At 42.1% G+C, this 27,967-nt stretch overlaps 1 protein-coding gene across 2 annotated transcripts in view; it reads left to right on the top strand.

Moving 5' to 3' along the window:
- Positions 1-27,967, top strand: part of LOC136863322 (allatostatin-A receptor) — a 1,657,357-nt gene that overhangs the window by 1,419,360 nt on the left and 210,030 nt on the right. For both annotated transcript variants that reach the window (XM_068225909.1, XM_067139709.2), the window contains exon 6: positions 15,423-15,546. In XM_068225909.1, coding sequence (XP_068082010.1) covers positions 15,423-15,546 — 124 coding nt within the window. The remainder of the gene's footprint in view (positions 1-15,422; positions 15,547-27,967) is intronic.

Below are 27,967 nucleotides of genomic sequence, written 5' to 3'. Positions count from 1 at the left end.
TTGTTGTTGTCACCGAGCAAGAGGCTGCATGGATTGGTCACGTGGCTATCAGCTTTCATTCGGGAAAAAGTGGGATCGAACTCCAATCTCGGCAGCCCTGAAGGTGGCTTTCTGTTGTTTCCCATTTTCACGCCAGGCAAATGCTGGTGTTGAACCTAAATTAGGGCTATTGTCAATTCCCCCACACTCCCAGACCTTTTCTACTCCATCGTCACCATAGAACCTGTCTCTGTCGGTACGTATTAAATGCCTAGCTTCTAGTCCAAGTTGTTAAGATAATCTGTGTTCAAGAGAAGCAAACAAGAGGGTCTGATGTACTGAAGGCTGCGAATGACACAGTGACTCTACCACTCGACTATCAACCCTAACGTTCCCCTCCCCCACGCCCACCTCTAATCTCTTCCATAAGAGGGTATTTCACTCATACTGTTTTCAAATTATATTAGTCTTACAGCCATCCTACCCCCGTTTACTACTATACCACACAATTTCCTACGTTATTCTATTTCGCTGTGCCGCTCAATTCGCGTCACTCCAACTTTCTGATGAAAGATAATTAAAATATTGTACCTCACTGCGTCGGCAAACATATAAATCACTATAAACAAAGTGGGACATCACGTCATAAGCCACATTTTACCATATTTCCTGTCGTCTTTTGACCTGGCTAGTTCAGCGGCATTGCCCGCGCACGTCCGTAATTTTGGTCCCCAAGAACCACCAGATAAGATCTCTTAAAGATATAAGTAGGACAGGAATTGCACTTGTGTGAGTGAATGAGGACTAAAATTTGCATGTAATATTTAATATGCTAAAATATAAAAATTGGATAAGAAAAATAAATTCCCTTAGATAAATCGAAACAATTTATATTACAATTAATGTCGTTAGCCTTCAAGTGGCAACAAGTCAAAAATCATTAACCTTGAATACTGCACTGTATATTTAAATAAGTTTGAACGGATTCGACCGTCTGCGTCGTACTTAAACGTTCTGGTACATGAGATAAGCAACGGAAAACTTCGCATATATGAGGAAACTAAGATTAAAATTATTCCCATTTAATTTGGGACACTTAATCCACAAAAATGTTAGATTTGGACACTGAAGCTAACATGTGCCCGATCTCATGATCAGAGACGAGGATTGAACCTCTCAACCCCTGAAATGCATATCTGCTTCCCCTCTAGCAGTGTAAAAAAAATACAAACACGAATATTGAGACATAACAAAACAACAACAATAAAAAATCACAAATATTCCGCTGGATCTGAAATAAATACACAGAATACACACTGGCGAGGTAATCGCATCTCTGGGGCGTCTTCTGGAGCGACGTTCATTGACATTACCTTACTGAGGAATAGCAAGACTGTCTCCTCTCGCTGTTTCAAACAACAACATATATCTGTCTACAGATACACATAGCTACACGGCGAACCCTCTTTCACATCTGCTTATCGTCACATGGCTAATGGGTCCACTCTCTCTGCCTGGCAGTCCAAGGCAGCTCTCAGCTTACCAAATCTCATCCCTTCACTAGGGACAGGCTGCAGGCTCGTATGGCCTCTCAGTAATACAGAATAACACATATTTCTGGTCTGGAATCATTTTCCTAAGACTCGTAATTCACAGGCCTGCATGCTTAACCTCACTTCAGGCCATCCATAATATCCGCAATATACTCAGTAAATTTCTTTTGTTCATGCAACGGACCCCGGTTCATACCACGTGCATAGCCATGTGATAAATTGCCGGAATTATTTCGAAAACCCTTTCTAGTGCAACTTTGGTATTTCTTCTGCAAATCTGAAAAACTCATGCACATTAACATAACATGCAGTTCCTATACCTTAGGTCGACTGGCACTCCAATACGAGTCTCCCCATTCGATACTTATAAGGCACCTCCGTCCTTTAACTTTCAATGATCCTAGCTCCACAAGCTTCCATAAATTAATCTCCAATAAGAACAACACTACTTTACATGACTATAGAACCAACCTAATTTACTCCTAACACCGTCGTAACCGTACACAAATGATTCAAAGCTAAATAACACAGAACACATGCATTAGTCCTAAAAATATCTAAATGATCGCCATTAAGGTATAATGAACGTTTATTTACAAAGAGAAATATGCAAAGCAGAACTGACCCTCTCTCATGCTAAAAGAAAAATATGTTCAAACTTATCTGTTACATTGCGACCTCACGGCTTCTCCAGGCTGGACTGTGATGTGAATTTAGCCCAATATTTCGCTAGCGTCGTCAGGGGCAGTTGGTTGTCGGTTCATGGTATGGCCCATCATGCTGCCTTCTGCTTGAGCGCTGGTTTGTAGGAAGGTCTCGTGTTTAATCAGCTCTTTTCGTAGATTCCCGTACCGCCAATAACTGCAATTTTACGCAATCAATTAAGGTGCCTGCTTGCGCACTCCCGTCACCCCTAATTCTGCATATCGTGGGTTAGGACTGAAGAAACTATAGATTATGGCTTCCATCCGGGCTTATAGCTCATCCCGTAGAGCTCCTAATCATAAGTAGAAAGTATTTGTTAAAAATTGTAGCACGCTACCGCACACAGATTTCTGGATCAAAGTTTATTAAAATATTACTTCCTAGCTCTACGTAATTGCTACTTCTCCATGCTACGAATGATAAAAACTGACTGACACTATATATTCTTATCCTGGCTTTCTGTAATAGCTACAAGCTCACGACGCACCCTGTCTCATCGTCTGTCTTCCCAAGAATGCTATCTCCTCTCATTGCTCCTTTATGTATGTTCTTAACTGAGATGCCACACACAGGGAAACGCTATGATACAAACGCTTCTCCTTTGTGCAAACGAAAGCTTGATTCCCGCGCTCATCTCACTAAAATCATACTAAGAAAGGCAATTATACTTAGCACATCGGATCAACTCGGAGCACACAATAAATTACTACAAAATGTTCTGTTATCTTACCCTGGTCGAAATTTATTCACAGGAGTAATTATCGTCATATTTTCATACTTTGTCAGGCCTGCTTCATGCCGCCTTTCTTCTTATAAGTGTGGTATCGGTGAATCCCCAAACTGTATTGGAGTCGTTCTACCCTTTTCTCTGGTTTCTTCGCTCTCTCACACACCTTGCCACACCCGAGCTAGCTTGCCTTGCCCCCTTTGAGCTCCAAGCTACTTTTCGCGCCTCTCCAGTTTCGATTCCCGTTACAGCGTTCCTGATGAGTTAAATAATATCTCTATTACCATGAAACGATATGATTCAATATTAACCTGCGCGTGGCTCATTAAATACCGCATTATTTATATGCTACTAGGAATGTTTAAAAAATAACAACTATAGAATGGACTTTTTATTTTTTTACAATTTCCTTCATGTAGCACCGACACAAATAGGTTTTATGGCGAGAATGGTTTAGGAAAGGGCTGTGAGCTGGAACGGAGAGACCGTGGCCTTAATTAAGGTATATCCCCAGCATCTGCCTCGTGAGAAAATGGGAAACCGCGGAAAACCATTTTCAGGCCTGCCGACGGTGGGATTCGAACCCACCATCTACCGAATGTAAGTTGATAGCTACTTGAACCGAACCGAACAGCCACTTTCATGGCAGAATGGTTATTAGGTCGCGCGCGCGTGTGTGTGTGTGTGTGTGTGTAGCAGATCGCCCAAAACTTGCTTTTTGGGCTTGTCAGTTGGATTGGCAGGCATTTAGCAGACCGTTTAAAAAACTCACCGGATAACTAAACTAAACCTTAAAATTTACAACAATAAGAGCGATGAGAATGAGCTAATTACATGTTAACCTATGGATGCTCACCGAAAAGATGCAGTAGTACAGTTCCGATCAAACTTAGAAAACCCACCATAATTAATTCTTCAATGGCAGTACCACTTACGTGTGGCCGACTGTGGGAAAAGTGAAGCAGCTTCTTCGTGGAGGTGAAAAATAATACTACATCTGTTTCTATTCGTTTGCAAGAAATTGGCGACTTTACATTGCACTGTGAGCGATGCTTCATTGTACAGTATTTCACGTTGTTATCAGTGTGAAGCTGCCTTAACTAAGCTCTGCGATCTTATCTTGAAGCTTAAAGTGCTATTTATAACAACGCTATATTTCTATGAACCTCAAGACGGGTGTATGATACCGCAAGCATTATCTCTTGCATTTTCCTGCAACTGGTTTAATGGATCCATTGTTTTAGTAGATGCAGTACATTTTCTGTCAGATAGAATGGTATATTTTCCATCATAGATGTTTGCATTTTTCTCACTGAAGATGCCACACAGAAGGTCAGAGTAGAAAGTTTACATGAAACTAGCTGATGTACCCGTGCTTCGCTACGGAATTCTACATTGTATGCAGAATTGTAGGTTAGGTAGAGTTCACGTTGTGAGCAAGACTGTATTAAATTGCATAGTTAACTGAGCTCGATAGCTGCAGTCGCTTAAATGCGGCCAGTATGCAGTATTCGGGAGATAGTGGGTTCGAACCCCACTGTCGGCAGCCCAGAAGATGGTTTTCCGTGGTTTCAAATTTTCACACCAGGAAAATGCTTGGGCTGTACCTTAATTAAGGCCATGGCCGCTTCTTTCCCAATCCTAGCCCTTTCCTGTCCCATCGTCGCCATAAGACCTATCTGTGTCGATGCGACGTAAAGCCAATAACAAAAAGAATGCATAGTTCTCAACGTTACCCTGGAAACGCTACGGAGGAATCACCAAACGTCTTTTCTCATATGAAGACTGCGTTAGGGAATTTTAATTGTAATGGTAGGCCCACTTGCCTACCGTCAGTCACACTCAGTTTGGGGAATTGTATTATAATGGCAGACGCTCACTCTCCACCTGCCTTTTTACATCCTCAAAAGGACTACCTAGAGGCAATTTTTTCCTCCAAGCCAGGGGAGAAACCCCCTCTTCTCTGCTAATTTTGAATAAAATGAATGTAGAATTTAATAAAACTGAAGAGGAAGAAGCTTTTCTTAAGAAACGGCTCTTTTCAGGGTTGAATTTTGAGTAATTTAGTGAATTGTGGTGCTATAATTTGGAATATGTCTAAATTGTAATTCTAGACCAGGTCTTGCTGCTACTACTACTACTACTACTACTACTACCACTACTACTAAGTGTGCCTCTGCCTTAAGAGTGCACACTGCTCATTCAAAACAACCGGGCGAGTTGGCCGTGTGGTTAGGAGAGCGCAGCTGTGAGCTCGCATCCGGAAGATAGTGAGTTCGAACCCCACTGTCGGCAGCCCTGAAGATGGTTTTATGTGGTTTCCCATTTTCACACCAGGCAAATGCTGGGGCTGTACCTTAATTAAGGCCACGGCCGCTTCCTTCCCATTCCTAGGCCTTTCCTGTCCCATCGTCGCCATAAGACCTATCTGTGTCGGTGCGACGTAAAGCAAATAGCATTCAAAAGAGCGCGTCAGAGTAGGGATCGAATAGCTGGAATACTATGATGAACCAGTGAGTTACATACCAGAAGTATGGTATCAGAAAAGGTATGAACCAGAGGAACGACATGCTAATGAAGATAGTTTTCTAACTCCCCAGCTATTTCCCTCCAATATTCAGTCAGGCTGTTATACTCGGTACACAGCAGTAATCCCATCCATCGGAGTTCAGCGGCAGCATAAGAGACAAAAAACATCACAACAAACAATGGTCAATGTAAAGTTATTGTTGATCAATGTTAAGCGCTTTCAATATTGTAGGCCTTCACATTTAGTTTTCTTCCGACTCTGAAATACCAGTCATCCTAGTCCGTACGGTAAAATTGAATAAAAAATTAATGGTTGGAAAATGTATTCTCTATAACTTTTGTTATGTAGTACTTTTCGATAGGACCAATAACATAGATATTTAACAATTAAATTTTAGGCGCCTTCCCCTAAACTCCATTTAGTACAGGGCGAATAAAATTGTTTATAACTTAGACTGTAGTTTCTTATTCCCCGACTCTATATACCGAGTTTCATTAATTTCTGTTAACCCATTTTCTCGTAGCTCGGCGTTGATATGGACTTGGCAACAAAAATACAAATTCATGAATATCTGTGTTAACAAAGCCGATACGGTAACAGTGTATGACATGAATGACCGGAAATTTAATTCTATATAACTTTAGTTATGTTGTATTTATCGATAGGACCACTAATAATATAAACATTTGAGATTTCAATTTTAGGCCTTCCCCTAAACTACCATTTCACTCAGCGTGAGGAAAATGATTTATAGCCTAGATTGTAGTGGTTCATCTCCCGACTTTACATATCGATTTTCATTAAATTCTCTTCAGCCATTTTGTCGTGATGCGTGTACATACATACAGACAGACAGAAATTACGGAAAAGTAAAAAGTGCATTTCCTTGTTACCATGAACATGACCGATACAGAAATACCTTTCTTTCCAAATTCTGAGCAATGTACAGAAAAAGCTCTTATTTTACATAAATATATGGTCAAGTATGCACCTTGATTCGTCTTCAGTTATTTGGTTGTCGAAGAAACGATACCCTTGACTAAAATTCCTGAGACTCCTACAAACAGTCAAAATGAATCATCGTCTTGTCGTCGAATGTAATGAATGACTACAATTCAGTACTAATTCAACACCAGATAATTGAACCAGTTTGGAAAATTCTTCAGCTTGAATCACTGTAGCGCTGTATCCCCCAACCATTCAATGAAAACATCCTACCGCCACCTGAAAAGAAATCCACGCCAATAAAATGAAGGGTAATATCTTCATCCCATTTAACATCAAGTAAGCATTCTCAGATCTCAAAAAATGTCTCTTGAAGAACGACGAAGACTAAACATAAATCAAACCGGCATGTCAAGCACGAAAATCTTCAAGATTATAAATCTCAACGAGAACATTCGAAAGCCAACCAGTGTGAATTTTGCCATCTGGATTATAACTGTGAGATTTAAGTGATAAAAGGACCATGGATTCAATGCCAGGACTGCAGTGCGTGGTATCACTAAATACAGACATGGACGTAAGTATTCGTACAGTGAAACATGTTACAGTAGTTGACTTATACCTCGGTTAATACTGTATTTCGTGTATATACTCTATTCCCCTTGGGTAACATGTATGAGATTTCCTGTAATACCACAGATCAGCCATAAATGCAAGACCGTATTCTTGTATGAAAACGAAAAAGTTTATATTGTAATGCCCAGATCTGTGCAGACAGAAGCATTCGTACAGTTGGCTGTCAACAGGGAAACAACGGGCAAACTAGCAGTCTCCCTCAGGTGCTAACTGAATGTTAAACGAGCTGTACTGAATGACTAGTAGTATACAAGTTGTTGAAATGGGTCTAAGAGGAAAAAAAACTGCAGTGGAAATGAGGAGGCTGATTGTCTCATTAAATAGTGAAGGAAAATCGTATTCCGAAATTACAAATATCGTTGGGAAAAATTAGTTCGACTGTGTAGAGTATATTTAAGCGATTCAAAGAAAGGAACCTGTTAATATACAAAGAAAGAGTAGGTCGCCCACAAAAACTGATCACTAGGGAAAGGAGGCATGTGATACAAACGATCAAAATGGACCCAAAACCTGCATCTGGTGGAATAGCTGCTTTTCCTGGAGAATAGTACGGAAAGCAAGTGACACCCCGTCTCATCAGTCGCACAGGATATAGAGCTAGGTCACCCAGAATGAAGCCCTACAGCAGCAAAAAGGATCAGACGAGCAGATTAGAGTCCGCAAAAGCTTATTTAGGAAAGGAATTCGCTTTCGGGAACAGCGTCATTTTCTCCGACGAAAGTAAATTCAACCTGTTCCATAACGATGGTCGTGTTTTGGTTTGGAGGAGTCTCAGTACTACTCTTGACATCCAGAATCTTCAAGCTATTGTGAAGCAAAGCATGGTGGAGGTGGTGTTATGGTCTGAGGGTATAAGGCCGCGTATGGTGTTGGGGAATTAGTTTTTATTTAGGGAACTACGGACAGATTTGCTTATTTACATATTCTCAAAGAAAATTTAAAGAAGAGTGTAGAAAAACTGGGTATGGGGAAACAATTACACATCCAGCACGACAACGACCCCATGCACACAGGAGAGATTGTCCGACTATGGGTGCTTTATAATAAGCCTCACACTCTGAGAGCCCTCGCACATTCCCCTGATCTTAATCCTATTGAGCACCTCTGGAGTGAACTGGAAAGAAGAGTACAAAAACACCACATCTCTAGCAAATCTCAGCTAAAAGAAATGCTTCTGAAAGAAAGGCATAATATTGGAGCAGGGACAACCGCAAATTTGGTGCACAGTATGAGCAAGAGACTGACGGAAGGGATTCACCGACGAGGAAGACACACCAAGTACTGAGGGACAGAATTCACCATTGTTTCTCGTTAGAGAACATTTATTTATTTATTTATTTATTTATTTATTTATTTATTTATTTATTTATTACGATTTGCTTTGCGTCGCAGCGGCACAGATACTAGTGGCTCAAAAAGGTATTCGTCTGTCGAGATACGCTACATGACATGTGAGGACGAGGAATCCAAGGGAATGATGATAAAAATTGACATGCACTAGAATCCTTGATTATTTATCATCTTGTGTAACACGTACACTGTAAGGAAGACATAATTCTTCCATGTCCATATAATTTAGAAAGCCATAATCTAAAACAATCCTTTTTACTTACCACCAAAATAGTATTGGTCTGAATTAATATAACGCAGTTTTCTTATCCTTCATGAGCGCTTCAGTACTTGTTAGGTCCTTCTTTTCCCCTTTATAATCTCAGCTAACCTATTTGGTATCGATCGTACCAAGGTTTCCATGGTTTATTTTGGTATGTTATTCCATTCGGTAAGTATTGTTTCTGTCAGGTCAGTTTTGTTTGTTATTGCATGTTTTCTCACGTTTTGCTCCAAATAGTGCCACAAATTCTCGATGGGGTTGATGTCGGGAGACTGTGGTGGAGTTTCCATCCAACGTGGTGTATTATATAAAAGCCATAGCTTTGTGTTCAGCGCTGTGTGTTTGGGGTCGTTATCTTGCATAAACGTATACTTAGCTGAGAGCCCCATTTTTTGTACATTTGATGGAAGATATGTCTTGAGGAAATTAATGTATGCTTTGTGATCCATTGTCCCTTCAATAAAGGCTAACTAACCAACACCTTTCGCACTCATGCAACCCCACACTATCAGGTAACCATCTCCATGTTTCACAGTAGCTGCCAGGTCCTTATCTTCAAGTTCAAAATTCGTCTTCCTCTTACTCGTCTGTCTGACCTGAAGAGGTTAAACTTACTCCCATCGGTAAAAACGGATGTTTTCCATTCCTCATAGCTGTCACTTCTGTGCTCTTTAGCGTACGCAAGTTTCTTCGTGTTAGCCTTAGTGATGTACGTCTTTCTACGGGCTATTCTGCCCGCATATCCTCTTTTGCGTAGCACATTGCGTATGGTTTCAGATGACACTTGTACTCCTACATCTTGTTGTAACGCAGCTGCTATCTTCGGCGCACTTAGCTCAACATTTTGGGCCACTTTACGCACAATTTGCCGTTTGTCTTGTACTGATAACTTTGAGGGGCGGCCACTTCTTGGTCTGTTTTCCATTGTCTTTGCTCTTTTGTACCTGTACACGATATCTTTAACAGTTGTAACAGCTCTTCCAATAGTTTCACTCATGTCCTTCAAAAATTCACCGTTTTTAAAGAGTCGCACTACAATCCTCCTTTCTTCCACGATTGTTTCTTTCATTCCCCTTCCCATTGCTAGCTAAACACAGAAACAGTGCTGAATGTTACCTTCTAACGTGTCAGCACAAACACAATGAGCGCGAGTTGCGGCAGACAGCACAATATCACGATAATATTGTTTACTAGACCAGTACCTGTTTGGCGTGTAATGACGCAAGCCGTTGTATTACTGGTCCGTTTGCAAACAGTGTGAATGTCCTTGGCTCCATATTCAACCTACTGATGTACTTGACTGTCCTACATATCTATATACAGTACGTGTAATTCCATTATATGGACCATTATTTGTACTATACTGTTCCGTTCATACCACGGCTATGGACAGACCAATAGTTTCTCGAGCCCCTATAGGTCTTATGGCGACGATGGGATAGGCCTGGGAGTGGGAAGGAATCGTCCGTGGCCTTAATTAAGGAACAACCCCACCATTTGCCCTGCTGTGAAAATGGGAAACCACGGAAACCCATCATCAGGGCTGCCGACAGTGGGGCTCGAACCCACTATCTCCCGGATGCAAGCTCACTGCTGCGGGCCCCTAACCGCACGGCCAACTCACCCGGCTTCGAGAAGATTAATGTTACATGAGTGAAGGAATAGCGGCATATGTGGTGTAGTGGCTACTTTGATTAGTTGCCACCCTCGGAGGCCCGAGTTCGATTCCCGGCTCTGCCACGAAATTTGAAAAGTGGTACGAGGGCTGGAACGCGGTCCACTCAGCTTCGGGAGGTCAAATGAGCAGAGATGGGTTCAATTCCCACCTCACCCTACCTGGAAGTGGTTTTCTGTGGTTTCCTAGTTCTCCTCCAGGCAAATGCCGGGATGGTACCTAACTTAAGGCCACGGCCGCTTTCTTCCCTCTTCCTTGTCTATCCCTTCCAATCTTCCCATCCCCCCACAAGGCCCCTGTACAGCATAGCAGGTGAGGCCACCTGGGCGAGGTACTGGACATTCTCCCCAGTTGTACACCACGACCCAATGTCTCACGCTCCAGGACACTGCCCTTGAGGCGGTAGAGGTGGGATCCCTCGCTGAGTCCGAGGGAAAAACCAACCCTGGAGGATAAGCACATTAAGAAGAAGAAGAAAAAATGAAGGAGTACTTTTGCCCGGCTTAAAACTCGTATTGAGAGAAGAAAACATGATTTTTTGTTTGAAGAACGTTAAAATTGATTCATTACTATGCCCATACTTTCAAGTGATAAGTTATCTTCATGTATATAAGAAGTATTTATGTATGTTTGTGCTGAGAGTTTCACAAATAAAAACTTTGTTTATGTTCTTGTCTCTATATGTTGGGGGAAAGGAAAGAGATACTTCTTGCATGGAAAATATGTGTGATTCAAATTTTACTTTATGTGATCAGAATTGCACCACGAACGGTACAATGGCGATCAAAGACAGGCTCCTCTATTTCGTAAATGTTTATTAAGTAGGTTTATTTAAACTGAGTTAATAGTGTGTGTGCCAATGTTTAAGGTGGCTACTTCATTGTCACAAACTACAGAATCGAGTAAGCTTTATGACAATTTTATCAGCACAGAAAGGCAGAGAATTAATTAACTACACTTTTAGCCTGCATGGGGCCCACCGGTCTCCCGTTATTCAAGAACATGGGCGAAAGAAATGTGACCTTCAAATTCGCTGAAACTCGCATAGACATCGTCAGCGATGGCAGGGCTATGTAAAGAGACGCAGGGTCGCTTGCCCGCTATAGGTAGGGGCGGGGGTACTACAGTGCATTCTCTTCCTTGTTAAGAGGTGAACACGTTATTTCTTAATTTTTCCAAGTTAATAAGTGTTCCATTGTTGGTACGTGAGAGACAGATGTAGCACATCAAAAGGCGTGTATACCGGACAGGAACGGCTCCTGGATTAATCACTGTGTCGAGCTAGTTCGTCTCCGTAGCGTAACGGTTAGCACTATTAGCTGCCGTCCTCGGGGGCCCTGGTTCGATTCCCGGTACTGCCAGAATGGCAGGGTATGTGGTTAAAATGGTACATGCAGCTCACCTCCATTGGGATTGTGCCAACTCGGGATGAGGACACGAGTTTACTTTAACGTCGAACTTACACACAGAGCGGCCGTAGTCTTAAAGTCTTAATTCAAGTACATCCCCAGCTGGTGTGAAAATAGCAAACCACGGAAAACTACCTTCAGATCTGTCGACGGTGGGATTCGAACCCAGCATCTCTCGAATTCAGTGTCACAGCTACGTGACCCTAACCGTACGTCCAATTCGCTCTAGCGTCGAAAAACATTGATGCCCTTTAATTACTCTGAAAATGTTGTTTATGTTTGGGATAATCTATGTGATGTATTTTGTATCAATAATAATGCGCTGTGTTCTTTTACTTTACGACTGTTTAAATTATATAATTTGGTTCATATAATTTGGAAGTCTTATTTACACTAAATGCAACCACTTACATTCAGGGGCGTACCGGTTGTCATATGGGCCTATCTGCCAAAATAAAAATTCGGGCCCCCTCAAATAAAATGCTAAACCTATGAATAATATAATATAAATTTAATTACATCAGGTAGAAGTAATGCAATATATTGGGAGTATTAATTGTTGCAAACCGAGCTCGATAGCTGCAGTCGCTTAAGTGCGGCCAGTATCCAGTATTCGGGAGATAGTAGGTTCGAACCCCACTGTCGGCAGTCCTGAAAATGGTTTTCCGTGGTTTCCCATTTTCACACCAGGCAAATGCTGGGGCTGTACCTTAATTAAGGCCACGGCCACTTCCTTCCCACTCCTAGCCCTTCCCTGTCCCATCGTCGCCGTAAGACCTATCTGTGTCGGTGCGACGTAAAACAACTAGAAAAAAATTGTTGCAATATTATTAAAAATTATGTTAGTTTTTGTTTGACTGCCGCCGTGGTTTAAGGCTAAGCAGCTGAACTGTTAACCATGAACCACTTAGATGTTCGTACCTAATTGATTTCATTTTTCATTGGCATTTGTACGTTCTTGACGAATAAACGTGTGACTAAAGTGAAATGCTCTGAAAAATGTGTGCATAATACGATCTGATGTGCATTACACGTTAAGGAAGTCTCATTTTCTAACTAAAATATATTTGTGTACCACTTTTCATTGGTGTGATTATTTTTAAGTAATTTTGTACAAGTCTTTTCTGAGGAACGTGTCGCAGGGTTGCGAGAGGGGGCAAGAGCAAGCCTTGTTTACAGCTCAGCTGCTGTTAGATGCAACTAAGGGGCAATTCCTCTACGTACAAATTATTAAAAATTGACTGATTCTACAAACCCGCCCGATCATTTCTGAGCATTTCCATGCAGAGTGACATTAGGCTATAATGTTTACTATTTTTGGGGTCTTGGGAGCCCCTTAAATGTGCAGGCCCTAACATTAGGCCCACGGTTATATTAAATTTTCTCTGGATGAACGTATTTCAGTTGTGATAATTCCTATGTAAGGTTGAAATTCTGATTTAATGTAAATTTAATTTAAATTTCTTTTCACTTGGCATTTCCTGAAAGGTTTTACTTTCATACAACTTTACAAAAACATCTAAGCCTACAAAAATTATTAATTTTTTCGGATTTTTTTTTTCCATTGCCTTTGCCTTTCCCTGCCTTTAATGTTAAACTAATCTCTAAGTAACCTGTCTGACACCTCAGACGCCCCTGTTTACCAATGCGAAGTACCATCGCTGACAATATGCCCTACGAGCTCGTCCCGTTCCCCCGACCTCCTTTTACCGAATATGTGTTGAGGATTATGTTTAGCAGGGCAACAAATCTCCACGGAAGTTCCGATCTCCGCGAGCGAGACGAAGGTAGGAAAGTAAATATGGAGTACAAACTTCTATGACACGCTGGAGAAGATAACTTATAACGTTGAGTCCAAGGGGATGCCGCAGATGGAGATCATAACCGTGTCATCAATTATTCAGACTTCAGTCTCTAAATTGCATATCCATTGTTATAATATTCACTCCAGTATTATCGAGAAGGTAGCCCTGTCTTAACGTTTTCTTCATTCTAGTTTCTTTCTTTTTCTGCTGCTGGTTTAACGTCGCACTAACACGTGGAAGAGTTTAAGAGTCGTAAGGATGGAAAAGGGATAGGTTTGGGAGGTAGTGACCGTGGCATTTATCTGGTGGATAATGTGAAACCACAGAAAACCATATTCAGGGCTGCCGATTATGGAATTGGAACCCACCGTTTCCTGAATGCATGGTTCCGACTACGCAAAACTAACTCCATAAGTATAGTCAGTGCGTTGCTATTAGTTATAGATGTCTTCATTCCTTTATTACATACATTATTATATAGACTGTTTAAGTTATAAATTAGGTACAGATATTCTAAACATTGGTACCGGTGATCTTATTCTTGTTCCTAGGTGAATATTGTTTTTCTTTGCTGATGACTTTGCAATCGGCGTTGCAGGCTCGAGATAGTTAATGTCTTTCTGCAGTCCATACATGGGACGTTGTACATGATTTACTAGGCATCTGCTACTAAGCAGTTTCGTGTATGAACACACAAACAAGTTTACCATATTCCCCCTAATTTCGTGCCCCTATTTGAGCTAAATGTGTTAAAATTATTCAACCACTAGGAGCTGAAACTGCACAACTGTTCAGTTAGAGTTACACAAATAGAGAACTGTTTCTCCAACGTCCGTTAAGAAACAGTAGAAGTACAAGAAATGTTTATTTACCTTACTTTTACAAACTGTTATTTCTATTACTGCAGGCTTCGCGGTGTAGGTGTTGCATGCCTGCTTCGTATCCTGAGGCCCCGGGTTCAATTTCCGGCCGGGTCAGTGAATTTCACGTGGATCTGAGGAGTGGACCGAATTTCACTCAGCCTATATGAGTACACTGAGGAGCTATCTGACGGTGAGAAACTGGTCCCGTTCTAGAAAGCCAGGAATAACGGCCGAGAGGATTCGTCATGCTGACCATACGACACCTCTTAATCTGCAGAGTTTCGGGCTGAGCAGCGGTCGCTTGGTAGGCCATGTCCCTTCGGGGCTGTTGCGCCATGGGATTTGGTTTGGTTTTTCTCTCTCTTACTAATTACATTCCTGTCCGGCCCCGCGGTGTAGAGGGCAACGCGTCCGCCTGTCACTCGGCAACCTCGCGTTCGATTCCCGGCCGGATCAGGGGTTGTTAATTGTAAATGATTAATATCCCTGGCCTTGGGACTAGGTGTTTGTGTCGTCCTTAACGTTCCTTTCCTCACATTCAACACTCTACACTTCCACAATTACACTTACACGCAGGTTCCTTTCGAACAAATACCATTTTTTAAATTACATTCGTACACTAAGAGATTCGGTGCTAAACACACACACAGTACGTTCACCGGTAGTTTAACACCCCGTCCTTGACGTCGATAGTTCTTCATGTGAAGGCAAAGTTTTAAAATTATTCCGATTCATCCAGAGTTCTGTTTAAAACTAAGTTACCCTAGTACCAGCCCTGGAGTTCAGATCCCAAGGCAGAGCCACCGCGAAGGCTGTGGGTTAAATTTCCATCGGTATCCTTTTTGCACATACTGGACACAACTTAGAAAGCTGTCAAACTCTTTCCAACGTCCTGCATTTCTTCTTTCTACCACATCCACTGACTCTTCATGTGTAACGTAAAGATCAGTTACTTGAAATTCTCTGTATTGCTATTGTTCCAGGTTCTTGGTTATTGTTTTCCCGATGAAGTCTCGCTCCTATTGCACCTTGAGCAACTGTCGACGAGCGATTCTGGTGGTGTGGTTTGTCTCTCTGCTCATAACTGCCCCCGTCCTCTACACTAACGTAAGTACCTCCATGACTATTTACATTAGTTCGTCTATCGTAAGAGCTTTCGTGGTGAATGTTAAAGATAATTTTTAAAAAGTATAGCAAAGCCAAAGCAAAGTCATCTCCGTACAGGCCATAAAGGCCCTTGGAGCGGTGAAAGGAAAAGGGTTCCAACTACACTGACTGACAGAGCAAATGCAACACCAAGAAGGAGTCGTCAGAACTTTATGCCAATTGCAGGGTAGACTGACGTCACTGAGGTATGCTCATGATGTGAAATGCGCCGCTGTGCTGCGCACGTAGCGAACGATAAATGGAACACGGCGTTGGCGAATGGCCCACTTCGTACCGTGATTTCTCAGCCGACAGTCATTGTAGAACGTGTTGTCGTGTGCCACAGGATACGTGTATAGCTAAGAATGCCAGGCCGCCGTCAACGGAGGCATTTCCAGCAGACAGACGACTTTACGAGGGGTATGGTGATCTGGCTGAGAAGGGCAGGTTGGTCGCTTCGTCAAATCCCAGCCGATACCCATAGGGATGTGTCCACGGTGCAGCGCCTGTGGCGAAGATGGTTGGCGCAGGGACATGTGGCACGTGCGAGGGGTCCAGGCGCAGCCCGAGTGACGTCAGCACGCGAGGATCGGCGCATCCGCCGCCAAGCGGTGGCAGCCCCGCACGCCACGTCAACCGCCATTCTTCAGCATGCGCAAGACAACCTGGCTGTTCCAATATCGACCAGAACAATTTCCCGTCGATTGGTTGAAGGAGGCCTGCACTCCCGGCGCCGCTCAGAAGACTACCATTGACTCCACAGCATAGACGTGCACGCCTGGCATGGTGCCGGGCTAGAGCGACTTGGATGAGGGAATGGCGGAACGTCGTGTTCTCCGATGAGTCACACTTCTGTTCTGTCAGTGATAGTCACCGCAGACGAGTGTGGCGTCGGCGTGGAGAATGGTCAAATCCGGCAGTAACTGTGGAGCGCCCTACCGCTAGACAACGCGGCATCATGGTTTGGGGCGCTATTGCGTATGATTCCATGTCACTTCTAGTGCGTATTCAAGGCACGTTAAATGCCCACCGCTACGTGCAGCATGTGCTGCGGCCGGTGGCACTCCCGTACCTTCAGGGGCTGCCCAATGCTCTGTTTCAGCAGGATAATGCCCGCCCACACACTGCTCGCATCTCCCAACAGGCTCTACGAGGTGTACAGATGCTTCCGTGGCCAGCGTACTCTCCGGATCTCTCACCAATCGAACACGTGTGGGATCTCATTGGACGCCGTTTGCAAACTCTGCCCCAGCCTCGTACGGACGACCAACTATGGCAAATGGTTGACAGAGAATGGAGAACCATCCCTCAGGACACCATCCGCACTCTTATTGACTCTGTACCTCGACGTGTTTCTGCGTGCATCGCCGCTCGCGGTGGTCCTACATCCCACTGAGTCGATGCCGTGCGCATTGTGTAACCTGCATATCGGTTTGAAATAAACATCAATTATTCGTCCGTGCCGTCTCTGTTTTCTCCCCAACTTTCATCCCTTTCGAACCACTCCTCCTTGGTGTTGCATTGTCACTGTCAGTCAGTGTATACGTAAGCTCAACACTTGGTGGGGTAGAGTGGTTAGCTTTACGCCAGGCCGCCTTTGCCCCAGGAATTAACCTGGTACTCATGTTTGGTGTAGGCTGAGTGAATCTCAGGACCATATGCACCTCCAGAAGTGGAAATCTGCTTTCTTAAATGTTTCGACTTCCTGACGGGGAATCGAACCCACATCCTTGAGGGTAAACCGAGCACGCTTTTACCACCTCGGCCAGGCGGACCCTGAAGAATAATGCAGGCTGGTGAATTTCCTCAGATATATGCTAAAAGCAGCTGTGGCACTTCACTTCAACCGCATTTCAGAACGTACTCATAACAGACTTCAGTGTAAAGGCTATCAGGTGATATTACAGGCGTACAGGGGCGTAGCCAACGCGGGAAGTTACTGTGGGGGTTAGACACGCACACACACATCAATGGAAATTTTACAAAAAGAAAATAAACACAAACTGATAATAAATAACAAACATTCAGGGACATAATTATAGAACCAATAGATCCCTTGAATCTATTTTCTAGGAAGCCTCGAAAGTTGGATTTAAGACTGTAAAATGAAATGTATAGCTTTTAGTGCCGGGAGTGTCCGAGGACATTTACGGATCGCGAGTGACACCCGTAGGCGACCTGCGGGTCATGATGAGGATGAAATGATGACATAGACGACACATACACCCAGCCCCCGTGCCAGCGAAATTAACCAATGATGGCTAAAATTCCCGACCCTGCCGGGAATCGAACCCGGGACCACTGTGATCAAAGGCCAGCACACTAACCATTTAGCCATGGAGCCGGACTAAAGATTGTAAACTGAACTGTAATCCTGTTGTGATCGTATTGTTCTTGATCTGTATTTTATTATTCGATTTTGTTGTGTACTGCAGTCTAAATATCAGCATAATTCACTTGTACTACGAGTGTAATTATGCCTGTCTAGAAAGCCAAGAATAACGGCCGAGAGGATGCGTCGTGCTGACCACACGACACCTCGTAATCTGCAGGGCTTCGGGCTGAGCAGCGGTCGCTTGGTAGGCCAAGGCCCTTCAAGGGCTGTAGAGCCATGGGGTTTGGTTTGGTTTGGTTGGTTTGGTTTGGTTTGGTTTGGTTTGGTTTGGTTTGGTTTGGTTTGGTTTGAGTGTAATTATGTCCGCCTCTGTGGTGTAGTGGTTAGTGCGATTAACTGCCACCTCCGGAGGCCCGGGTTCGATTACCGGTTCTGCCACGAAATTTGAAAAGTGATACGAGGTTTGGAACGGGGTCCACTCAGCCTCGGGAGGTCACCTGAGTAGAGGCGGGTACGATTCCCACCTCAGCTGTCCTGGAAGTGGCTTTCCGTGGTTTCCCACTTCTCCTCCAGGCAAGTGCCGGGATAGTACCTAACTTAAGGCCACGGCCGCTTCCTACCCTCTTCCTTCTCTCTCCCTTCCAACCTTCCCACCCCCCCGCAAGGCCCCTGTTCATCATAGCATCTCCAGTTGTATCTCCCGACCCAGAGTTTGAAGCTCCAGGACACGACCCTTGAGGCGGTAGAGGTGGGATCCCTCGCTGAGTCCGAGGGAAAAACCGACCCTGGGGGGTAAACAGATAAAGTAGAACAAGAAGAATGACAAGTCTTGCATGTGGGCACCACACACGTACACGCCGCTTCACCGTGTTCTCTCATCATTGTGTAACTACAACTGACCCCCACACCCTAGACCGATACTGCAGGCGTAGTATCCTCCGTAAGTAACCGCCTTTGGTAACAGTGACTGTATTAACGGAGTAGAAGACCCTGTTTCCCCTCACCGTGCCAATGAGCAGCCTTATTTCCCAACAACATTGATGCAGGAGCATGTCTACTTCCCATGGGGTGAGTGTTTCAATATTTCAGTGTTTACGACAACTACTGCTTCTAGTACGTCGTGTCCTTTTAAATTTCCCGTTAGCAACTTCAGGATCACGCGAGCGTATAATGAAAATCTGACAACAACACGTTCTTAAGAACTTGAAGGGTGCCCCTTGTTCTTGAGAAATAATAGACCACATGACCATGCCGTATCTTCGACTCGGGTAGACGGCAGTGGCGCGTGCTTTACGACAGTCCAGTAGTACTTCGGCCATAGAATAACATTTCTGCATAAAAGACAACCGAAACTATAACAATGGCGTATGCTAGGACCAAGGCGTGGGCTAACACTAGAGTTAGGTTATCCCTTTTCCGATAGTGGGTTTAGTGAAGGTCAAGCCATCAGTCTTTTGAACTGCAGCCAACGGAGTAGCCTGCTGTGTTATCAACGCTACTTCACACGCTACTGCCCTGGCCCCTGCTACTGGCAATAATCTACACCTGATCAATGTCGATGTTAGCCTAAGGTTTAGCAAATTAAAGTCCGGCTTTGTGGTTATAAATGGATAGAAGTCTTGCCCTTGGTCCGATGGCCCCGGTCAATTCTCACAATCAACGCCTTCGTACACGAAATTCCTGTGGCTTGGAACTGGGTGTTTATGACGCCTTCGCCATTCATTTTATACTCATTAGGTCACAACGAAGCTTATACAGAAGCCATACACCATTATTATTATTATTATTAAAATTGTAAATTTTACAGTATTGCCAATGGTCGTACCCATCGTTCACTGGTTTATTAGCTTCCTCGAGAGATCAGTTGTGGTGTCCGACCCATGATCACGAGTTCTATTCCAACCAACAAAAGGGAACACTAAACATGAAAGATTGCGTTTCATTTCAGCAGATCTACGTATAAAAATGGCCGATGATCTAGCTGTTAGGCCCTTTTAAACAACAAACAACATCAGCATATAAAAAGAAAACTGTATTACTCCTATAACAGCAGTGTCTTCCTATAAGAATATAGAAGTAAACGGGAGTGAAATACCAGTACTTTGTTATCTATGTAAAGTCAGAAGTATAAGGTGAGGAAGTATATACGATGAGTAACGCATGGTTGTTCGTTAGCTGTGGCGATCTGACGGAGCGAAGCCTAGCACACCTATCCGAACATACAGCAGAAAGCCGCGAGAGGTGGGTCGAGGGGAGAGGAACGCAGAGCCTGGGCTGCAAGGTCAGTCTCCGATGTCTTGCTCTCAGAAATACGTGCGACATTTCTTTCTCATTGTAAATGGAACAATGTGCCAGATGCTTGTATTATGTGCTTTAGATTTTCACCGTTCTCGTTTGAAATTTGGGCTTCACCGACAGCCTCGCTAGCTCTCAGTATACACCACTGCAATGTATGGTTCATTATGCTCCAGAGAGTCCACAGTGTGGTGGAGATCAGCCATTCACCATCATTATGGCAGAATGAAAGTATATCTAAGATCTTATAATCACTACCATCAAAATTGTAAAAATGAAAAATACTGTATAACTCGATTTAGTAATCGCTACCTTCCCATGGTAAACTGAAATAAACCGTTAAAGACTTTAATAATCTCTACCTTCAAAGTCTTAGGATTAAACAAGACTATTAAATAAGACCGAACTAATGATCTTTCCATCCACATGGATGTTAAATAGCAGCTGCTCGCAAGGTCTGAAAATAAATGGCACAGGCCTAATAAAATATATCTACATTTTCGTGTTAATAACCTTAAAATAATTCAATACAAATTAAACTAAAAATTACGTGTCTTTCCCTAGTTTCAAAAATCAACGCCATGGCAAAATAAATATGATTCGAACTCGCACTCACGATAAACAACGCCACAAAAATTCGGCCGTCACACTAACAGAATATAACACTGGAAACCAACTAATCCTAACATCTACTAACTAAACAGAAAAAAAAACTATCGACTCCGAAGTTATCAAATAGTGGTTGACAGCCCTGGACCTTCATAGGTTATCGTCTAAATGCAACGTAATACTAAATCATGAAAGCATAGTCTATATCGTCAACTCAGAGCAAAATGCCTTCCGAGCTAGCCTGCTCGGCAATTTGGTGGAGCGAGAGCTGCTCGTGACGTCTTGCGTACTACAACATTCTCACACTACACCACATTGAAGTCCAGTCGGTTCATTAACTCTCATCCACCATGGCCCGATTTATTCAACCTCAATTAACGCACTGTTTGTTAACATAGCGTTAAACATTTGGCAGCATATTAAGATTCCTACGTTTATCCAAACATTTCCGGGGAACTGTTAGGGAACACGGTGCTAACTCTCACAGGAGTCACGATCAGTGAGAATCTAGAAAGCAGTGGCAGAACCATGCAGTTGTGTGCGCGCTCCGATGCGGTTTTGTTAAAATACAGCTGTAAACAAAGGAGCATGAAGTCAACATTTATTAGAATTTTTTGCCTTGACCGTGAATTTTCTGTTGCTCTATAGACCAATGTGAAAAAGCCGAGAAGAGAATGCTTGATTCAAATTTCTCTTCTTTTGGAAATTATTTCCAAGTACATGCCTATTATATAAAGTAAGCAGACTAATGATCCATGCTCAAGGCTAAAAGTGACGCTTGGCAGAAAATTTGTAGTGAATTCAATGTGCATACTGACGTTAGCCAGGGTACGATCAAGCAACTGAAACAACGGTATGAAAATCATCTCTTCTGATTCTAACTCTTTCTGGAAAAGGCTTATCCAATTCCAAATAGTCAAGATACAGAAGTTCTGCATCTAATGCACCTGCCATAGTGTGAGCTAACAGAGAATTAACTGCTTGAACCTGAGAGTTTAAGTCTTAACCAATGTTTAAGTGCTAATTTCAATTATTTTAACATTCAGTTAATTGTTAACTGAGGTTGAATAAACCGGGCCCATCGAAGATAGTTCAGCACAGCAAAAAATATTGAAATTTAAGAAAAACTAGCGAATGTACCCGTGCTTCGCTACGGTATTCTACATTGTATTCGAATATCGACGTAAATAGTGTACATGCAGTAAATAAGATTGTTTTAAAATTGCATGTCTCTTAGCGTTATCCGAGAAAGAGCATGGGGAGGTCCCCGTACGTTGTTTCCAATGTAAAAAGTTTGTTATGTATTTGTGATATAACGGCAGGCTCACTTGTCTACTGCCATTCACAATCGAGTTGGGAAGTTTACATTATAATTGCAGGCCCCATTGCCTACTACGCGGACAGAATCGATTTGGGGAGTATCGTTAAAATGGCAGCCCCCTTTCCTGCTTCCAGACAGATTACAGTTGAGGAGTTTTTATTATAATGTCAGGCAATTACCCTACTATCACTCGAAGTTGAGTTGTGCAGTTATCATTATAATGTCAGGTCCATTTTCCTACTTCCAGCTACCTTAATGCCAGTCACACTAAGCTGGTGAGTTTCCATCAAAATAGCGGGCCACTATGCCTAATGCCAGTCACATTTTAGATGAGGACATTTCTTTATAATGGCGGGCACCCTTGCCTACTGCCAAACACAATCGGGTAGGGGAGTTATAAACAAAACTGCATGCTCACTTGCCTTCTGCAAGTCAAATCGAGAAGGGAACTATTCATTACTATTGTAGGCCTTCCTTACTAATGACAGTTACACAGGAGTTGGAGAAGGAACCCTTTCCTACTGCCAGTCAAAGTGCGTGTGGGGAGTACTGATTACAATAGCAGACCCACCCTTTCTCGATCGCTACAAATCGACATCAGTGAATATATATATAGATCGACATACGAAAGTATATGCGTGTTTACAATATTGAAGACCTTCATTTACAGATTAACTGCTACTAAACGTACGTCATATCGACAAAGGATTATACCATAAGACACGCCGGATTTAGTGGCCTAAATGACTGGTCCTATGATATGTCATCTATTCTTGGGTCAGATTGAGTTAGAAACCTGGAACAGGGTAACGTTTTTGTAAGATTATCTCACATTACATTACTTTTTGGATAATTATGTGACAGCTACATACATAGCATTTGGCTCACATATGGCTACTGGGTGGGCCAATTTTCGTGAAGAGTTTGATGATTCTGTATTTCATATGAGTAATCGAAAATATGAATTATGCTGTGAAAATTCCAAATTGACTTAACATCGATTAATACAGAAAAATCAAACGTAAAATGTATACAGATACGGCAAAAAGTCATAAGACCAAGGTTGTAGATCATTCCAAATTGAACGGAGATTGTGCAATCTGTTATGTGATAGGAATTTCCGAAGGTCTGCACCATCATAAAAATTGCCTGCATATTTCGATATTCTTCGGGGATAAAAAGTGAAAAATTTAATGATCTTGGATGTTTTCCGTTCGTTACAGGCTAAAACGTATAATTTTGTCAAATTTCAATTATCTTCTTTTTCTTCTGGCAAATTATGCCGCAATCTGGATTTTAGGCGAGGCGGGTAAAAATTAGGACTTTCAGGAAACTAAACCAAAAATTATGGAGATGGTCATTATTACCCCTTAAACGGAAAGCTGTACGAAAAAATAGTCAGTGTAGAGGTACACAGTCGTTACGATTTGATTTATATTGATAAGGAATCTGCTCCATGTAAAACACCTTTTGGGCTATCTCCGCTGGACTTAACCTGCAAAACTGACCATTCATGATATCTCCCTTATTAATCCTCCTGACGAAAAAATGCACATGAAAAAAGGTTTAGAGGTGGAATTCCATCACGTTTGGTCGATTTCCAGTCAGGTTGCTCTTGTTCTGTATATATTGTGGAAGAGTAACATCACCATTTCGGTTCCCTATAGACCGCCAGTCCATCCCGGAACATGAAATCTTATTTACGTTAAAAACCTACCTTTGGACAGGTGGATGCTAAATATAAATTTTGGTTTGAATGTCTTCAGTAGTTTTCAAGTTGTAAGGAATACGCTTTACACGCACCCGCTCGTGAGTTAAGTCCGATGGGACTTGTACAGAAAAACGGTCCGTTAATGATATCTCCGTTATTAATCCTCGTATCGAAATGATGCACATGAGAAAAAAGGTTTAGAAATTAATTTCTACCAAGGCAGGTAGATTTAAATTACCTTTGGTTGTGTATATTTTGTGGAAGTGCAAAATCACTGTTTCGGTTTCGTATAAACCTCCAGTCAGTTCAGGGATTTAGAAACAATATTTGCCCTAAAACCTATCAAGGACAGGTGTATATTCTAAATATGAGTCTTGGTGGAAATACATCCAGTAGTTTGTAGCACTCGCGTACATACGGCGTAATTAAGGAAGAAAATAATACAGTTAAGAAAGTTGAAAGTAATAGAAAATGGATTATAACTGAGGACAGCCGGATAACGACAAATATGTAAATGCCAAGTGAATGTATTGGAAAATCAAATGCCCCTCAATAAATTATGCTAGTGTGAGTTATGGATATAATAAAGCGATAACAGAGGAGAAATTTAGGTCCACTGATTCCTAGGTAAACAAATAATAAGATGACTGAGGTGTTATTACTTAATCTATTCGAGGGCGGTTATAACATCCAACGATATTCCGCCAATATCCCTCGGATAGGCCGATTGACGCCTCTCTTGCCTTCTACCCAAGGAACAACCACGAATGTAAAAGCATAATGAGGAAAATGTCAATACGTTACTTCCCTGCTGGCATGCAGTCAGAGACGTTGCCATGGTAACCTGTAGGTTCGTTGTCGGTCTGTCGGTCACTCAATGCAGAGCATGATACCAGCGGAAAACTGTAAATTTCTCCGTCATGTGAAGAGTAAGGTAAATTATGAACATAACGAAAGTTGTTTATAATGAAGAGACGTTTCACGTACGGTAAACGAAGTTTACAGAAAATCAATAGTATAAGAGAAAATGGAGGAAAACCATTTTGATTTTCCTATAAACCCCCGTCTATTCAAAGATTTTAAAATAATATGCATATTGAAACCTTCCCCAGTATGAGTATACTCTAAATATGAAGTTTGATTGAGATCTATCCAGCCGTTTCGAAGTGATGGTGGAAAAACCATTCTGGTTTTCCTATAAACCCCCCGTGTATTCAAATATTTTAAAATGATATGCATGTCGAAACCTTCCCCGGGATAAGTATACTCTAAATATTAATTTTGGTTGAGATCTCTCCAGCCGTTTCGACGTGATGGTGGAAAAACCATTCTGGTTTTCCTATAAACCCCCCGTGTATTCAAATATTTTAAAATGATATGCATATCGAAACCTTCCCCGGGATGAGTATACTCTAAATATGAAATTTGGTTGAGATCTATCTAGCCGTTTCGACGTGATGGTGGAACAGACAAACAGACAGACAAACAAACAGACACGAACAATTTTATTTATATAGACTAGCAAATGTACCCGTGCTTCGCTACGGTATTCTGCATTGTATACGAATATTGAAGAAAATACTGTACATGCAGTAAATATGATTGTTTTAAAATAGCATGTCTCTTAGCGTTATCCGAGAAACAATATGGAGAGGTCCCCATACGTTGTTTCCAGTGTAAAGTGCTTGTTACGGATTTGTGATGATAACGACAGGCTAACTTGCCTACTGCCATTCACAATCGAGCTGGGAAGTTTACATTATAATTGCAGGCCCCATTGCCTACTGCGCGGTCACAATCGATTTGGGGAGTTTCCGTTACAATGGCAGCCCCCTTTCCTACTTCCAGACATTGAGGAGTTTTTATTACAATGGCAGGAAACTTCCCTACAACCAGTCAAAATTGAGTTGTGCAGTTATCATTATAATGATAGGCCCCCTTTCCAACTGCCAGCCAGCTTCCTGCCAGTCACACCAAGTTGATGAGTTTCCATCAAAATAGCAGGCCAGTATGCCTAATGCCAGTCACATTTTAGATGGGTACATCTGTTTATAACTGCGGGAAAGCTTGCCTACAGCAAAAAGACTGTATGCTGCATGCTCCCTTGCCTTCTGAAAGTCAAATCGAGAAGTGAATTATTCATTACAATGGTAGGCCTGTCTCATTAATGCCAGTTACAGAGGAATTGGAGGAGGACTCCATTCCTACTGCCAGTCATAGTCGGTGTGCGGAGTACTGATTACAATAGCAGACACACCCTTTCTCGATCGCTACAAAATCGACATCAGTGAATATATATAGTTCGACATACGAAAGTATGTGCTTGTTTACAATATTGCAGACCTTCATTTACAGATTAACTGCTTCTAAACGGTACATCATATCGAGAAAGGATTCTACCATAAGACGCCGGATTTAGCGGCCTAAATTGCTGGTCTTATGATATCTCATCTATTCATGGGTCAGATTGAGTTAGAAACATGGAATAGGGTAAAATTTGTGTAAGATTATCTCACATTGCATTGCTTTTCGGATAATTAAGTGACAGCTACATACATAGCATTTGGCTCACATATGGCTACTGGGTGGACCAATTTTCGTGTAGAGTATGATGATGATGATCCTTCCTCTAAGTGATAGAAGGTGTGAATTATGTATGTGAAAAGTACAACTTTACTTAACATCGAGAAATAGAGAAAAATCAAACGTAAAATGGATATAAATACGACAAAAAGTCGTAAGACCAAGGTTGTAGATCACTCCAAATTGAACGGGGATTGTGCCATCCGTTATGTGATAATACTTCCCGAAGGTCTGCACCATAATTAAAATTGCCTCCATATTTCGATATTCTTCGGGATAGAAAGGAAAAAATTTAAAGCTCTTGGAAGTTTTCCGCCCGTTACAGGCTAAAACGTAAAATTTTTCCAAATTGCAGTTTTCTTTCTCGACTGGCAGATTATGCCGTAATCTGGGTTTTCGGTGAGAAGTGTAAGAAGTAGGAATTTCAAGAAAATAAACCAAAAAATATGCAGATGATCATTATTACCCCTTAAGCATGTAGCTGTACGAAAATTTCGACAAAATAGACAATGTACGGGCACACAGTAGTTACGATTTTATTTACATAGATAAATAAGGAACCTGCTCTACGTACAACACCTTCTGGGCTATATCCGCTGGACTTAACCGGAAAAACAGACCGTTTATGATATCTCCCTTATTAATCCTCCTGTCGAAAAAATGCACACGAAAAAAAGTTTTAGGGATAGAATTCCATCACGTTTGGCCGATTTCCAGTCAGGTTGGTCTTGTACTGTATATATTGTGTACGAGTAAAATCACCATTTCGGTTCCCTATAAACCGCCAGTCCATTCCGGGAACATGAAATGTTATTGACGATTAACACGTAGCGTTTGACAGGTGGATGTTAATGTAAAGTTTGACTCAAATATCTTCAGTAGTTTTCAAGTTGTAAAACATACGCTTTACACGCACCCGCTCTTGAGTTAAGTCCGGTGGGACTTGTACCGTAAAACGGTCCGTTAATGATATCTCCCTTATTAATCCTCGTATTGAAATGATGCACATGAGGAAAAAGGCTTAGAAATGAATTTCCATTAAGGCAGGTAAATTTACATTAAGTTTGGTTGTGAGAATGCAAAATGACGGTTTCGGTTTCGTATAATCCCCCAGTCAATTCAGGGATTTAGAAACAATATTTGCCCTAAAACCTACCAAAGGACAGGTGGATTCTAAATATCAAGTTTGGTGGAAATATATCCAGTAGTTTCCAAGTTATAGACAAACAGACAAAGAAACAAACACACAGACACCAAAACTGAATATATGCAGATGGTCATTATTACACCTGAAACGGATTTCGCCAAAATTGTCAATGTACAGACACACTCTAGAAGTGCAGACCTTTATTTCGATAGTTACTGCTTTGTAACTGTACGACGTATCTACAAACGGACTTCAACATCAGACGCCCCTTTCAGTGCTCTACATGGTTGGTCCTATGACATCTTCTCGTATCTCCTATATTCATGGGTTAGATTGAGTTAGAGTCATTGAATGGGGTGAAATCTTGTACACTTTTTGGAT

This window comes from Anabrus simplex, chromosome 2 (genome assembly GCF_040414725.1).
Source record: "Anabrus simplex isolate iqAnaSimp1 chromosome 2, ASM4041472v1, whole genome shotgun sequence".
In the NCBI taxonomy this organism is placed as follows: Eukaryota; Metazoa; Arthropoda; class Insecta; order Orthoptera; family Tettigoniidae; genus Anabrus; species Anabrus simplex.
Note: the sequence above shows the minus strand (reverse complement) of the source record. Positions and strands in the feature narration are given on the sequence as shown.